We start from the raw sequence: 17927 nt of genomic DNA, 5'->3' as shown, positions 1-17927 counted from the left end.
AATCAATGCAAGAGCTCCAAGTCAAAAAAATCTGTAGCTGCCAAGGCTGCTTGAAGCATAAATTTCAAGTCTGATATTCACTTTCAAGTTCAGTTACAGCAATATTACATGATTCTAAAATTCCTACACGCATCCTAACCCATCACCAGGTTGATGCAATACTACATGATTTTACGAGGAAATTGTCCATTCTGTCTGCATCAGACACGAAAGAAAACTTCATTAACCATAGACTACATGTTGAGGCTAGAAATTAATCGTGTTTTTCTTGCAGTTCCTGTAGAAGGCACTCTCTTTGATTTGTTAATGTTATTGATAGGTTCTTCAATCAGACTTGCACCCTCCTGCATTGGGGCAGTGACAGGTGAGTTGGGCACTCTCTTCGACTTGTTGATGTTATTGATAGGTTCTTCAATCAGACTTGCATCCTCCTGCATTGGAGCCGTGACAGGTGAGCTAGGCACTCTCTTCGACTTGTTGTTCTTATCAACAGACTCTTCTATCAGAATTGCATCCTCCTGCACTGGAGCCGTGACAGGTGAGTTGGGCACTCTCTTCGACTTGTTGTTGTTGTCAATAGGTTCTTCAAAATTAAAAAGCGGCAAAGGACCACCACATTTGTTTCGAAAATTTTGTTTTGCCATGAGTAGGGCAGGAATCTTAGTTTCGAATGCAGAAAGTCGCTCTTTTGCCAAGGCAAATTGCTGCTCAGCCTCAATGACTCGTGCCTTTGCCTGATCCTGCTCCGCTAACATCTCCTTGAGCTTAAGCTTCTTCTCCCCAGCAAAATCTATCTTAATATCTTCTAGGCGCTCACGAAGCCAGCCAATGTTGAATTCAAGTTTCTCTGCTACTCTTAGATTCTTCTCCCAAGAGTCGATCACATCTGAAGAAACCTCCTCGGGAGGGTATCGATTCATATCCACAATAAAACTCATAAATTCAGAGACAACGACTACTTGGGAATAATAATACGATTCGGGAAGAACTTGGCTGGAAGCAATGTGACCATAATTCAACCAGATCTGTTTATACGACGACGCATGTGTTTTCTGTACACTGAAGCCTCCAACGTCTTCAAATTCGTCATCCTGAACTTTTCCGCAGTGCTTTCCTTCGTCGTATAGTTCGCCAGCACCTGGAAACTTATCTTGTTTTGCTGCACTAGAAACTCTGACCTCAGATACAGCTTCCACTATTCTTGCAAGTTGACTTGTTTGTGTTGGACCAATAACTGCTGTAGGCGTCACAACTTCAGCAAGCACCTCTACACTCTGATCTACTTCCATCGAGTTATTCTGCAGGTCAACTTCCATTGAGTTACCTGTGTGCGCCTGAAATGCTCCTCGCGAAGACACCGTCAAATTAATAAATTAGTAATGGAAATGGGTCATGCATACCAAGGGTGAAAAACACAACAGGATAAAAGTTGTTGCATTTTGGACCAGATCAAGGGAATACTTGATAAAGAAGAATGAGATGAATTATGTTTCAGAAAAAGTGATACTTTTAAAATAGGAAAGTATCACTTTTCCTGAAAGTGAGGGAGAATTTTTTGGATTGGATTCAAAATCAAGGGTCTGTTGACTAACAAGCATACAAAACGGACTCAAGAGTATTACTGATCATGGAATACATTCAAAGCTCCAAGGGATTGACCAACAAATATGCATACAAAATGGACTCAGAAGACTGATCATGGAATATATTAATGATTTTGGTAACATTCAAACTCCAAGACATGTTCAGTAGATGGTACTAATATCATGAAATCACATTATAAAAACATAAAGGATAAGAATCAGGTAGCAAATGGATCGAGAATCACCAACCTGTTGACAACCCATTGTTGAGAAAGAATTTTGTTGACAGGAATCTTGAGATCACCAACAGGGGAATGAAAAAAAAATGAAGAGAGAAAGTGAATCTAGTTCAGTGACGGCTGATCATATTTTAGGGCACCCTTTGATTTTTAGGGTATAACTTATAAGATAGATAGACAGACAATCCAACGGTGGCAAATGATAATGGATATCCACGGAATATTCCACAAGGGTATTATTTTAGTGGTTGGACCATGGACTCACATAGGGTATCTGTCCGATTCAATTCAACCATGAACACATTGAGTTTTAAACGTACTTGAATTCATGCAGGCCAAAGTAGCTTACATAAAAACTGAAAAAAAAAAACAATGTGCCGATAAAAAAAAAAACACAACGTAACAGCAAAGAACTAAACATCTTCTTGGCAATCATCACCAAGAATAAGAGGAATTTCTAATGGCCACCTCTGAGACGAAGGACAAGGTGAAGAGTAGACTCCTTCTGAATGTTGTAATCAGCTAGAGTTCTTCCATCTTCCAACTGTTTACCGGCGAAAATCAAACGCTGCTGATCTGGAGGGATGCCTTCCTTATCTTGAATCTTGGCCTTGACGTTATCGATCGTGTCAGAGCTCTCGACTTCCAAAGTGATGGTCTTGCCGGTTAGAGTCTTAACAAAGATCTGCATACCACCTCGGAGACGAAGGACAAGATGAAGAGTAGACTCCTTCTGGATGTTATAATCAGCTAGAGTTCTTCCATCTTCCAACTGTTTACCGGCGAAAATAAGACGCTGCTGGTCTGGTGGGATGCCTTCCTTATCTTGAATCTTAGCCTTGACATTGTCGATCGTGTCAGAGCTCTCAACCTCAAGGGTGATTGTCTTCCCAGTTAGAGTTTTCACAAAGATCTGCATATTCAAAGATCGCTGAAGAATTCAAATTCCTTTAGAAGAGAGAAAGAGATGGTAAAAACCAAAGAGTATGTATATGTGATCGAGGAGCTCAGGTAGCCTCTATTTATAGCCTAACTCCTAAAGCTAATCCCAGCCGAGAATTCGAACCGCCTTGGATGGAATGTTCCGGAAGAAAGAAAGATCTCTTTAAAAGGAATGTGCGCGTTGTGGCTATTTTCGGTTTGCTCGTCTTTTTCTGGAAGGTTCTCACTCGCGCTATTCTTGAGGGGTACCAGTTCTTGAGGGCACACCAGGAGTAATGTATATTCCAGGGGTGTAGATTCGGGCAGGCCGGGCCGCCCGACCCAAAAACTAAGACAGGCCGGGCAGGCCAGGCTTAATATTTGTGAGCCCGTAAACAAATTCAGGCCGGACAAGCCGTGTTCAAGTAGATAATTTGCTACCCAAAGACCGCCCAAAGCCCGCTTTTTATACGGGCATGCCAGATCGGGCCGGACAGACCACTATTTTGAATTTTTTTTTTAAGTTTAAATTTTCAAATGAACGGTATTAAATACAATATCCTTTCCTTTCCAACATCGCATATCGTAAGTGATAGTATTATTTTATATTTAAATTACACTGACAAATTTTTAATTTTAGCCTATAATAAGTAATTAATTAGAATACAATAAACTTTTTAATAAGAAAATATATTACCATTAATGTTTTGAAAAAGTTAATTATAAGTAAAAAAACAATTATATATTTTATTTTTCTTGATACAAAATTGACAATTATAAAATTGTAACTTTTAAGTCTTCTTAAGAGAATATTAAATGATTAATGGTACATAGAAGGCTTTCAGGCCGGACACCAGGCCGGGTATCAGGCCGGGCATCATAATTAATCGCAAAGCCCGAGACCGCCCAATAAATTAATCCAGGCCAGACCGGGTGGTCCATGACAGTCCATAACAGGCTTTGGGCTACTTCGGGTACAGACGGGCTCGGACGGATACAGGCAGACCGAGTATTTTCGGGTATTATTTACACCCCTAGTATATTCCAAGATGAATCTTATTCATAGTTTATTTGGATACAGTCATCAACAGATTCGGGAAGAAATTCACTTTGAAGTACCAACGGTAGAAGAAGCTTTTGTTCCAGAAGAAACAAAGATTGAAGAGTTGTTTGTGGCTGAAGAATTGATTATTGATTCTTTCGGTTCTCTAGACTTGGAGTTTCTTTCCCAATTTCTCTTTGTTGAAACTGGAGAAGATGACGGTTGTCTCGATTTCAAATTTTCCATTCCTTCGTTTTTCTTCGACGAAGAGGAAGATTTGGCTGATGAGTTGAATTTTCAATCTAAAGAAATTATGAGTTTTGAGGTTGCAAAACCTGAATGCTCCAAGGAATTGGTCATTAATCACAGTAAACTAATTGGTAAGCGTTTTTCTATATATTATTCCCAGTTCTTCTCGTAGCATCTTCGATCGCGGAAAATCATTGGAATGTGTTAAGAGTTTTTCTAATTCTGTTGATAATTTTGTTATGATACTTCTTATGTGATTGCTTTTCATGGGTTAATTGTACATGATAAGTTCAACGGGAATTTGGGTTGTGAGCTGATTACAAAGGATTTTCAATTAATGGATTCACTCGTTCTTATGTGTGTAAATAAGGCTGAAATTAGTGGTGATAGGAAGTTGTTTGACAAAATGTCTGAGAGTAAAGCTATTAAATTCAGTGGTGTTGACTCATAATGGATAGAGTATTTGATCGTGGGAAAGAAATTCAACTTCTGGGAAGGTATTCTAAATTTTATGTGGGTTTCAAATTGTGGGATATACACTATAGGAGACTTGTTCATGAGATGATTAGCAAATACGGTTATCAACCATATTTGTTGTTTAGTGAAATAGTCACTTATCTGTTATATTACTTGTGGTTTTACTGATACTGCTTTGGTGTTATTTGGTATAATTACTGAGAGTGAAGCTTGGCGTCTGTGTGATGGTGGAGATGTTTTTATTCTACTGCTTAAGACAGTGCAAATGAGTTACAAGTTAATAGTGGATGAATGTATCTTCCTTATCATCAGTTCTTCTCACTGGATATCCGAACGTGGCAAGGTGTTAGATAGTGCTAAAAAGTATTTTTTTTCTGTGTTACAAGGACATGGACACGGTGTCCGGGTTTTGTGTCCAAAATCTTACCTTAACACGGCAAGGTAAAAAACTAGCTTATTGCGCTTTGCATTTTGGATATTCGAATAAGTCTACAAATTTCTCTCGGCACTAGAAGCGGCGCTTGGTTGGTTCATCAATCTATCTGCCAAGTTAGCTAGCAAAGGAGCAGCTGCTCCATAATTATTCCACCATGGTGCTGGATCATCTGTGTTTCTATCTCTTTGAGATGCCCAATTTGAGAAGCCTCCTTTGCATCCAGAAAATGCACCATATTGTTCTTTTATAGTTGTTCTATCTGCCGGGCTTGTAAAAAATCTTTCAAAGCATGCGTTTCTCCAATTTGACAATTCTTCGTCACGATGTGGAAGAACACGATTCAACCCGCCCTCAATCCATTCTTCACTATAAAATTTTGAATTATTGGGTGTATTCACCTGTGGAGTTCGAAGGGTGGTAGTTGTTTTTCTCTCTACTTTGTTTACATTTGTTACTTATTTGATCGTGCAAAGGGATTTGATCGATCTATTCTGGATTCTTACAATGGGACATCTGTCTATGCGCTGGTTTTCGAACATGGGTACCAACTGGATTTGTTGTTGGCATCCTTAGTTATGTTTTTGTTCGTGCTGTTGTATTTTGAAGCTGGGGATAGTAATGATAGTACAGAGCTGAATATTGAGATGTCAGAGAGACTTATTCTTGTGCTTGCGATTCTTTCGGAAAAGTTTGATTTTCTCTTGGTGCTTCTTCTTCCAGATTCTACCAATGTGAGCAGTCATTTGTAGAAGACAGGTTTATATTTATATTTTATTTATCTTTCATATGAAGTACGTAGAAGACTGGCGACTGACCAGATAATGATATTGCAAGTTAGGCAGTTCCTTAGTAATTGTATGCACACGTTTTCCCCTTCCTGGTATATTGCTCCTTGCTGCAAGAAACTGACAGATTTATACAAATTAGATTCAAGGAATTTTGCTATCCCTTGTTACACTGATCTGTGGGGCTCGATATCTGAAACTGTGGAGAATTACTGTTGTATAATCTGTGTACTAGTGAGGATAGTTGGAACTTATCTCCATACTGCGATGAACAACTTTCCAATTGCATTACATATGGTATTCCCTTTCATGTGGAAGTTTGCTGCAAATGGTGATGCTCAGCTCGCTTCCGTACTGGTGTGGATGACTAGTCTGGTCGAGATTCGTCTTGGGTCTGCAACAAGGTCATTTCTCACTCAAATGGATGCTGCCACATTTTCATGGTACTCACACAAGTTTATAATGGAATTCAAGTGCTAGATAGCCTCACAGGGATGATCACTGCAATTATGGCTACTGATCTTCTCCTTCTAGTGGGAGGAACCATTATGATGTGCCACTGTAGGGATGGATCCAGGGATTCCTAAAATTAAGATTTCAGACTTGATGATAATTCTCATTGATTCTGAGCATCAATAATTTTCATATTGATCCAGCTATCGGTCCTGATACCAACATTTTTGTTGCTCGACTGTCCAAGAAGCAACATGTCATTGGTCAACCATCAACTTGGTCAATCACCCAATATTTCATTGGACAACCATCCTCTTGGTCGATCACCCAATATTTCACTGGACAACTATCCTCTTGGTCGATCATCCAATATTTATTGATACTCTAATTTCTACTTTGTCACTCGACGACTAATGACATCATGGATCAATAATGAGTATTATATAATGACTCAACAATATCTGATTTCCTGTCAAATACTTGACATGTCATAACATGTTGGTCCATGATCTCATCAGACCGACATTCATCAACCCTAAACATTCAAGTACCATTGCGACCTCAGCTGGCACAATAATATGTCACAATTCATCAGAATCGATGTCTAAGCATTATTGTTGTCCCATTAGACATCTTATGCTCAATCCATCATAATGATGAGTCACAGAGCATATCACACTCGATAATCATGCTCGACTCATCAAGGCTAAGACTCACAGTCTAGCAAAGTCAAGAATTGACCAATTAAATACACGTCTTTGCAGATTTCACATGAGACATCAATCATGTCATATGGTGGTATATTCACTCGGGTTTTGGTATTGCGGCTTACAATACCTGTGATGTAATAGTACATGAAACAGCGGGGGTCTAATAACCACACCCAATATTTCGTTCGGCAATCTGTATGGACTAACTCCAATATAATTCTAAGAGAATCAACTAGACAGTCAGACTCAATCAAGGAAAGATATCCAAGAGTTATATCTCTTTCTCAAATCAATCATCAAATCAATAGGATGGAATCCGTGAACTGATTGGTATGAGAATAACTTGGACGGTATCAAAATCCAATGTCAAAGGTTCAATCAATTTCTATCCAACAAAACAAGGTCGGATTTACCGATTGATTGAACTACGCAAAACCTGTGATATTTCAATTATATAAACAAATATAATGCAGAAAAGAAATAACACAGACACCAGAAGTTTTGTTAACGAGGAAACTACAAATGCAGAAAAACCCCGGGACCTAGTCCAGTTTTGAACACCACATTGTATTAAGCCACTGCAGACACTAGCCTACTACAAGTTAACTTCGGACTGGAATGTAGTTGAGCCCTAACTAAGTCTCACACCGGTTAAGGTAGAGTCGCGTTCCTTACGTCTCTGAATTCCAGCAGGACTTATAAACAAATCTGTCTCCAACAGAAAAGTCTATTCTGTTAGATAAATCCATCTCCCATAAAAGTACCTATGAAGTTTTTGTTCCGTCTTTTAATAAATCAAGGTGAATAGGAACCAATGGATAATTCAGTCTTATATTCCCGAAGAACAACTATAAATATCAATCACCTCACAATAACTTAACTATATGGTAGTAGAAGAAGTTATTCTGGAATCACAAAGAATGAGACGAAGAGCTTTGTGATTACTTTTTATAACTTACCTATCGGAGATAAATATCGAGAAAATATTAGAGAAGATAGTAATCAATACGATAGAACAAGTAAGATCAGAACACACAACTATAGGGAAAATAGTTGGGTCTGGCTTCATGAAACCCAAATGAATTCTTCAAGTCGTTAACCTATAATGGTTTTGGAAAAACTAGGTTAAACGAGAATTGACTCTAGTCGCAACTAGTATCACACAGAAATGTGGGGATTAGGTTTTCCATTTGCTAGAGTTCTCCCTTATATCGTCTTTCAAACCAGGGTTTGCTTAGAATCAAATCTAAGATATCTTAGTAACAAAGCATTCAATATTAAGCGTTAGATGAATCCTGATTTAAGATTCAAGATAATTTTGCTTAAAACCAAAGCAATATCTCTCTTAGCTTGTTACACACAAATGAAATATACTTTCATTTAGATATGGGTAACCGTACTCAAACATGTATATTTAGTTGGCTCGATAACCGTTAACCGAAGTTAGCCGTATGAAGACTTTTGTCGTAACGACATTCATCTAACACTTTTAGATCAAATATGATGATCAATCAATCATGAAAGATAATCAAATGAATCTAACTGTGTTACTAATAGAGTTGTTCAATTGTTCACCATTTCATATAAATATATATGAACCAATTAAAACAAAATCACATTGATTCATAAGAACCAATTCATGAACATTAAACCGCGGTTTGCAAAGATTGCATTCCTGAATTTATTAATGTATTTGTTCATGAGTATGAGAATCATACTTTAAATGATTTTAGAACTTAACCAACTAAGTTTGCAAACTAATACGCAAACTATAGTATCCAGACTTGGTCTTCTCCATCCGTTTGCAAACGGGTACGCAAACATCCGTCCCGGATTTAACTCAGGTAGAACCGTTCGCATACTGGTACGCAAACTTGCTTCCCGGAATTTAACAGTTAAAACCATTCACATACTGGTATGCAAACAAGGTTTCCGGACCTGACTCATACCAAAAGGGTTTGCATACTGGTATGCATACTGTGTTGTATCCAGACAAAGGTTAATTGTTCTAAACTCCAATTTCAATCATTGAAACATCCTTAGAAGACGATAATGGCTGTCTCACACATTCCATTAGCATATAAATAATTTTCAAGTGATCGAATGATCAATACGAAAGTTTCCGAGTCGACATCAAATGATTATCTCACACAAATCACGTAAGATGTTTCAAGGAAATTTTCAAATGATCATATTTTGACTTATTATTTAGTTTCCAACAAATAAATTGTTTCCAACTAAACTCGTCAAGAATAATGATGAACGTAGCTAAAGCAAAAAGCTTTCAACTCGTATTTCGATAAATAGATAAGCGAGATAAACTCGGCTCAAAATATCAAATATGTATAATATAAAAGTCTATATAGCTATACGACTTAGTCTCATTAGGAGATAGAATATAATAGATTTCTGAGTGATGGTTAAGTTTTAGTATCCATATACCTTTTGTTGATGAAGTTCCTCCAAGCTCTCCTCAGTAGATCTTTGTCTTCAATCGATGAATGTCGTGAAGTCTAAAGCTCAACTACACATTCTATCCTAAGTAGACTAGAAGTTCCTCCAAGCCCTTCTCAGTAGATCATCGTCTCACACAAATCATGTAAGATGTTTCAAGGCAATTTTCACATGATCATCTTTTGACTTATTTATTTAGTTTCCAACAAATAAATTATTTCCAACTAAACTCGTCAAGAATAGTGATGAACGTAGCTAAAGCAAAAATCTTTCAACTCGTATTTCGAGAAATAGATAAGCGAGATAAACTCGGATCGAAATATCAAATGTGTATAATATAAAAGTCTATACAACTATACGACTTAGTCTCATTAGGAGATAGAATATAATAGACTTTTGAGTGATAGATAAGTTTTAGTCTCCATATACCTTTTGTAGATAAAGTTCTTCCAAGATTTCCTCAGTAAATATACGTCTTCAATCGATGAACTTCGTGAAGTCTAAAGATCAACTACACATTCTATCCTAATCCGAGACATAGTTATAAGTAGACTAGAAATCAAGACTTATAGTTTTGATGACCTAAACTTGAAAAACAAGCTTGAGATAGCAACGCTTGCGAGTTCGACCGAGCAATGCTCTAACAGTACATCCACGATGAGAAATTGAGTAAGTCGTGTTGGTAGTTGAAGGAGTAAGTAAAGTATTGGATGGAAAATCAACCAAGTCTCCCACTCTATGTCATGGACATGGTTCAACCACGATTTCCCACTTCATCATTCTTCCACTCCTCTTCCACTCCCACTTCATAATAAATAGGTTCATAAACCTAGGATTTGAGGACTCAACTCAGTCGAACTTAACTGGACTGAACTCAATCAATCTGATCAGAACTTACTGTAATACAATATACGACAGTCTATCATCATCAATGCATAACTCTCGAACACGGAGAACTCAACACATCCGCAATCCATTACTTATCATTGATCTCACATATTCTAAGCTTCCCTCCTACATATCGACCCTCATCCCTCTTTCTGACCGAATTGACTCTGGAACAGCCATTGTCTTGGTTTCGGACGGAGTCTTACAGATAGATCTCTCTAATTCAAGTACTCCCGTGCAGTACATCTTTTAAAGGATTAGGAAATTTTTTTTAATTGAGGATCCGCCTTACGCAAAATTGTTAGAGCATTTCTTGGTCTAACTCGCTTGCGTTGCTATCTCAAGCATGTTTGTCAATGTTAATGATCAAAACTATAAGTCTTGATTTCTAGTCTGTTATAGCTAAGTCTCGGACTAGGATAGAAAGTGTAGTTGAGCTCAAGGACTTCATGACGATTCATCATACAAGTAGAAGAACTACTCAAGGAACCGGAGGAACTTCTCGACAAAAAGGTATATAAAGACTTGAACATATCTATCACTCAAAAGTCTATCTACTCTATCTCCTATCCTTTGAGACAAGAAGTCGTATGTATATATATATACTTTGATTATACACATTTGGTATTTCGATACAAGTATACCTCTCCTATCTATATCTCGAAATATGAGTTGGTAAGCTTTTCGCTTTAACCAAATTTATCTTTACCATATGACGAAAGTCATGATATGTTTCAATCATCTTGAAAATTTCTTTGACGAGAAATGGTGTAACAACTATATAACGTCTTCTAAGAATGTTTCAGTGATTGAAACGAGAGTTTAGATTACATAACCAACGGTGGACATAAGCATTGTTGTGGAAACACATTTATGTATAAGTCCTATTCCTTGAACCAAAGTTTGCGAACTTTGTTGATCAAGAGAACCGGAAGAATGTCGTGAGCCAAATCCGCGAACTGCCGAAGTTCTCAAACCCGAGAATTTTTGCTGGAATTGACAAACTACTTGCGTGAAAATAAGTCCGTGAACTCAGTCCGCGAACCGGCGAAGTTCTCATACCGGAGAATTTCTGTTGGAGTTTGTAAACTCTGCCCAGTAACTTAAGTCCGCGAACCTAGTCTGCGAACTTGAGAAGGTTATATATCTGAAGATGATTTCTGAACTTAAACTTAAAAAGACTAAGGAATGCAGTTTGCAAACGGTGGATATAAAAGTTCATGAACCGTTTCAAGTGAATCAAATCATCTTTGCTTCAATCGTGTCTTGTGTAGTACATGAGATTTCCTTGCAATTGAATAACTCTCTAACTAGTTCATCTTGAAGTCATTTGAACTAGTTATGGTGAAGAAGAACATGGTTGATATGAAATGATCATATGGCTAACCTTTGGTTAACTATTGTTGAACCAACAAGTGCATACATTTTGGTACGGTTAACAAACCTAGAAGCGTGCATTGTCAAGCGTGTGTAACAAGCTAAGTTTTCTATCTAACGGTTGAGAAATATTAGCTTGAATCTAAATCAGGTTTTCATCTAACGGTGGATATTGATTGCTTTGTTATCAAAGTAACTTAATTGCAAACCCTGATTTGAAAGACTATATAAAGAAGACATCTAGTATTGTGCAAAACTAATACCCAAACCTTACATGTGATACTAGTTTGCGTGCTAGAGTCTTTTCTCCTTTAACCTTTGGTTTTCTTCTTCTAAAACCAGGTTAACGACTTAAAGACTTCATTGAGATTGTGAATCCAGAACGATACTACTTTTATCGTAGTTGTGTGATATAATCCTTGCATCTTCTATCGTACGAGTACAATCAGATTGATTGGCTTGAGATTGATATCTACGATATGCAAGATATAAAGAGTAATCACAAACATCTTCGTCTCATTGTTTGTGATTCCGCAACATCTTGTTTCGCTACCATACAATTAAGATTGTTGTGAGGTGATTGATAACTCTAGGCTGTTCTTCGGGATTATAAGACCAGATTATCAATTGGTTCCTGTTCACCTTGATTATTATCAAAAGACGGAACAAAAACTTTTAGGGTTTGTCTGTGGGAGACAGACTGATACTTTGATAGACTTGTCTGTGTGAGACAGATTTGTTTATTGTCAAAGCCTGCAATTTTGGGTCTTAGCAACTCATAGTTGTGGGTGAGATCATCTAAGGGAATCAAGTGCGCAGTATCCTGCTGGGATCAGAGGCGTAGGGAGTACAACTGTACCTTGGATCGGTGGGAGACTGATTGGGGTTCAACTAAAGTCCAGTCCGAAGCTAGCTTGAGGTAGGATAGTGTTTGTAGGGGATTAATACAGTGTGTGTTCAATCTGGACTAGGTCCCGGGGTTTTTCTGTATTTGCCGTTTCCTCGTTAACAAAATTTCTGGTGTCTGTGTTATTTCTATTTTCGCATTATATTGTTTTATCTTTATAATTGAAATAACACAGGTTGTGCGTTTATATCATCAATTAGAATAATACAATCTTTGGTTGTTGGTTGTCATTGATTGATCCTTGGATTTGGTCTTTGGTACCATCCAAGTTATTCCTTGTGTGATTAAAGACTCGCTGATTTCTATTAGCTCGAGTAAATCAAAACAAGATAGAGATATTAACTCCTTGAGATACTTTTACCTAGATTGAGTCTGACTTTCTAGTTTATTATCTAGAAATTATTTCGGAGTTAGTCCATACAGATTGCTAAGCGAAATATTGGGTGGTGTTGTTAGACCCCCATTTTTTTCAATTGGTATCAGAGCACGCAAACACGTTTAAGACCTTACAAGTCTGTGTTTGTAGCGATCTGACTCTATGGACAGAGGTTTTATCTCTATTAACGTACCACCAGTCTTCGATGGCTCTAATTAATTATGGTGGAAAATTGTTATGCGAGATTTTCTTCAAGCGCGTGATTTTCAATCATGGGTATATGTTGTTAATGGCTATGATGCTCCCGTTGTGGCAGTTGGAGATGTAAACGTTCCCAAGAATATCGGTGAATATAATCCTGCCGAGATACTTGCTGCAAAGCAAAATTCCGACGGTTTGAATGCCATCATACATTCCATTACCCCAAATCTTCAGCACCATGTGTCAAATTTTACTAGGTCTAAATATGCTTGGGATATCTTAGAAACCGTAATTGAAGGTAACTCCAGTGAAAAGGAAGCTAGGATTCAAAACCTTAATTCCGATTGGGAGAACCTTCATATGACATATGAAGATACATTTGATGAGTTTAATCACAGAGTGTCTGAAATTGTTAATGCATCTTTTGCATTGGGTAAGACTATTCCTGAAAAGGACATTGTGATGAAAATTTTCAGATCGCTTCCATCTAGATACGAGTCTAAGAAGCATGCCATCGTTGAGGGAAATAACCTTGATAATATTTCCAGAAATACATTGGTTGAAAAGCTAAAGATCTTTGATCATGAGCATATATCCAAAATCGGAAAGGATGTTGCCTTTAAAGCACAGAAGAACACTAAATTACGTGATAAAAGTAAAAGTGTTTATGTCTCTAAGGATTATCAGTCTGAGGGTGATTTTTCGGATGAAGATATTGACAAATCATTCTCCTTGTTCACAAGACAGTTTAGGGATCTTCTATTCAAGATAAGTAAACGGTTTTCAAAAGACAAACCTAGGTTGTCAGATAAACCTCACAATCGCGCTCCTCCTAAAACAGGGATGCTGACGAGGCTGATGACGAGGATATGCCACAGTGCTTTAAGTGTAAAGGTTTTGGTCATTTTGCAAACGAGTGCCCAAATCGTATAAAATGCACTGGGAACAAAGGTCTTGCTGTAACACTTGATGAGATGTCTGAGATCTATGATTCTGATGAAGATAAGAAATCAATTGTCGGTCTTCTATGTGAAAACATTGAATTGATAATTTTAGCAATACATATATCAACCTTGATTTTTTCGGCGAAGAAGAGAATCCAATCAAGATGGAAGAATCAATTGACCCATCCTTTGGAAACTATGCTTGTAATGTTTCAGGATCTACTATGTGTCTAGCTGCTTTCACACCACAGATGCCTGAATACTATCCAAGATTGACGTGCTCGTTTTGTTCTCATAAGGGTCATGAACTATCAAGATGTTACAAGTACAAACATCAAGTGAGGCACTCCAACAAACTTCAGCGAAGAGAAAATCGATTTGCAAGGAAGCTTAAACTTTCCCAGAAGACTACTGAGGTATGTAAGATTTTATCTTCGTCTAAGAAGTTGGTTTCCAAAGACAAAATAAGACCATTAGAGAAGAAGGTATAGTCAAATCGCTTGATAGACAGAAGTCAGAGGATTCGTCTCAAGAGGAAAATGGTGGAAAAATTGTTGTTCACCACAACACAAATTAATTGTGTTGATTGGTAAATCTTGTCTCATGTGCCTGATCAAAAGAGATAAGATTGTGTACCGCTCAGGCTTTAGGAAAAGTTTTTTTTCTTAGGTTTGTTTTTCCTGTGTATCAAATAAAGGGTTATTATTGACAATTCTACTCTTCATAGGGTTTAGAGTTGGGCGTCCACGAACCTGTTTAAAGGTTGAGAACCCTACATTCCTTTTTCCTCTCTGATATCCTTTATATCTTAAGAGTGCTTGATGAAATTGTGATTTCCACTCATAAAAACCAGTTTTTTATAATTGTTCTCTAAGCATCATGTCTTTGGATGGAAAAGATGTCAACATGATTGTTAAGCCATCAATCAAGGAAAAAGGGAAATCTCCGGTAACTCCATCCTTGAAAAGAAAGAGGAGGAATACAAGAAAGCCAAGGGCTGTCCCTTCTAACTCTAAGAAGTTTTTTGATGTTCTCGATGAGTTGAAGGAAGTAAGAAAGAAGATTCATGAAATAAAGGCTTGCGTTTTAAGATCTTTGGAAATTCATAAAGCCCTGGTTCGACATCATCATCCAAGACGGTTTGTTGATATTAACTTCTATCTCCACGAACCCTATGTTCCAATGGATGTTGACGACAAGGAGTTCGTGAATGATAAAGAATTTCTCAAAGATATTGTTGCCTAATATGTCTTCGTTTTGGCTTAGTTGGAAGAATAAATAATACTTTGAATAGCAATGATTGTGACTACACATATTATTTTTCATCTTCTTGTTTCTTTTTAGATTTATTTGTTTAAATTCTAAAAATTATTTGGAAGATGATGTTTTTGCAGTATTAATCTTTATGATCTGTTATATTGTAATTTGTTATGGGATATTGGTGTTTACGTCCGTGAACTATGTTCGTCCCATACTTTGTCAAAAGTAAAGTCGTTTGTGATTGGTATTCACGTACTGGTAAAAGAATGAATGAACTTTTGACAAATACAAAAGTTAAGCCTATATTGTCAAGTATTTGATGGAAGATAGGTTAAAATCTTTTGTTTCCAAGGATTATGTCTATTAATATCGTTATGCAAATAGTGGAGGAAAATAGAATGAATCCTTGTGTATTCCGCAGTATTGATCATCCCTGATTCATATTTTATGTATTACTGGCTCCATAATGTATCTTATGTTGAGCACTATACAACCAAGTTGGTTTTTTAGATTAGTTGTTGTTCCGTGAGATATGTTATGTCGAGCGTATTGAACTAAATTAATCATCTTGTTTGGTTATTTAGTTATTGCTCCGTAAGTTTTCTTATGTCGAGCAAAACAAATGACAATTAAATTGATTACTTTTGTGATTAGTTTGGTTGTGTATTCCGATTAGATTAATTATGGGTTCTCTTGTAATTAATCTAGTTGAGTATTTTCGTGTCTCCATAAGTTCTCTTATGTTGAGCATAATCAATTGAGTTGATCACTTTTTGTACTTAACTTGATCGCGTATTCCGATTAAATTAATCATGGGTTTACTGGTGATTAATTTGATTGAGTTTTTTGATATAGAAAATCATTCTCATGGTTTTTTGTGTCCAATAAAAATCCTTCTTTTCTTTTGAAATTAAGGTCGCTCTTGTTGTTCTTTCGGGATGACATCAAATGGGGGAGAGTTCTTTTGAACTTGTGCTTAATGGTCATATCTTGAGGGGTGTGCGGCTGTGGAATTTTAGAGGGGTTATCTTGTATCTTTAAACTCCTTGATGAATGCATTTAGCTTCGGCTTTATGATTGCATCTAAATTAGTTGGTATGTATTTTTTTCTTTTGTCATGAAATGTCTCTCTCGGAAATTTTATTATGATCCCGTTCTTGTACCTTTGCCAATTTTATTGACAAAAGGGGGAGAATTAATATGTAGTTCACACTACAAATACATATGGTTTTCAGATCATTGTGTAAGAGGGAGTGGTTTCCATATGATATGGAGTATTGACTAAGAGGGAGTGATACATATCACCATAGTATTATTGTTGAAATTGTGATACAATTGAACTTTGATGTTGTGAAATAATACTATGACATTGTATAACAATGATCGAGAACTATGTTTTCTCATTGTTATAGCTATGGATCTTCAACAGTAGTGATGCTAAACTTATAACCTTTGGGATCATTGGAGTACTTGGAAGTGACGAAGATTTCGAGGAATGTTGAAGATTAGACATGTGTAATAGGAGCTACTAAAGTTTCTTTATCTTTTTTGTATTCCATATGTATTGATAGTTCTGTCACTAAAATTGACAAAGGGGGAGATTGTTAGAGCATTGCTCGGTCGAACTCGCATGCGTTGCTATCTCAAGCATGTTTGTCAATGTTAGTGATCAAAACTATAAGTCTTGATTTCTAGTCTATTATAGCTAAGTCCCGAACTAGGATAGAAAGTGTAGTTGAGCTCAAGGACTTCATGGAGATTCATCATAGAAGTAGAATAACTACTCAAGGAACCGGTGGAACTTCTCGACAAAAAGGTATGTGAAGACTTGAATTTATCTATCACTCAAAAGTCTATCTACTCTATCTCCTACTCCTTGAGACAAGAAGTCGTATGCTATATATATAGACTTTCATTATACACATTTGGTATTTCAAGCCGAGTATACCTCGCCTATCTATATCTCGAAATATGAGTTAGTAAGCTTTTCGCTTTAACCAAGTTTATATTTACCATGTGATGAAAGTCATGATATGTTTCAATCATCTTGAAAATTGCTTTGACGAGAAATGATGTAACAACTACATAACGTCCTCTAAGAATGTTTCAATGATTGAAATGAGAGTTTAGATTACATAACCAAAAGTGGACATAAGCATTGTTGAGGAATCACATTTATGTATAAGTCATATTCCTTGAACCAAAGTTTGCGAACTTTGTTGATCAAGAGAACCGGAAGAATGGCGTGATCCAAGTCCGCGAACTTCCGAAGTTCTCAAACCAGAGAATTTGTGCTGGAGTTGACAAACTAATTGCGTGAAACTAAGTCCGCGAACTCAGTCCGTGAACTGGCAAAGTTCTCATACCCGAGAATTTCTGCTGGAGTTTGTAAACTCTGCCCGGTAACTTAAGTCCACGAACCTAGTCTACGAACTTGAGTAGGTTATATATCTGAAGATGATTTCTGAACTTAAACTTAAAAAGACTAAGGAATGTAGTTTGCAAAACGTGGCTATAAAAGTTCATGAACCGATTCAAGTGAATCAAATCATCTTTGCTTCAATTGTGTCTTGTGTAGTACATGAGATTTCCTTGCAATTGAAAAACTCTCTAACTAGTTCATCT

At 36.9% G+C, this 17927-nt stretch overlaps 2 protein-coding genes across 2 annotated transcripts; both read right to left on the bottom strand.

The window, feature by feature from the left end:
* Nucleotides 1-53: 53 nt before the first annotated feature.
* On the bottom strand, nt 54-1957 carry LOC113277585. The gene is made up of 2 exons (XM_026526645.1): nt 1833-1957; nt 54-1334 (listed from the first exon to the last, which is right to left on the bottom strand). The coding sequence occupies exons 1-2, from the start codon at nt 1845-1847 to the stop codon at nt 234-236; spliced, it is 1116 nt and encodes a 371-aa protein (XP_026382430.1). The 5' UTR covers nt 1848-1957; the 3' UTR covers nt 54-233.
* Nucleotides 1958-2121: 164 nt separating this feature from the next.
* On the bottom strand, nt 2122-2799 carry LOC113277595 (polyubiquitin). Its single transcript, XM_026526651.1, has one exon. The coding sequence runs from the start codon at nt 2739-2741 to the stop codon at nt 2280-2282; it is 462 nt and encodes a 153-aa protein (XP_026382436.1). The 5' UTR covers nt 2742-2799; the 3' UTR covers nt 2122-2279.
* Between the last annotated feature and the right edge of the window lie 15128 nt (nt 2800-17927).

This window comes from Papaver somniferum, chromosome 1 (assembly GCF_003573695.1).
Source record: "Papaver somniferum cultivar HN1 chromosome 1, ASM357369v1, whole genome shotgun sequence".
NCBI classification, from domain to species: Eukaryota; Viridiplantae; Streptophyta; class Magnoliopsida; order Ranunculales; family Papaveraceae; genus Papaver; species Papaver somniferum.
The sequence above is the reverse complement of the archived record's forward strand: the minus strand, read 5'-3'. Positions and strand labels throughout refer to the sequence as shown.

Coding starts and splice junctions, on each gene's coding strand:
- LOC113277595 (XM_026526651.1), bottom strand. CDS start 2,741: ATGCAGATCTTTGTGAAAACTCTAACTGGGAAGACAATCACCCTTGAG.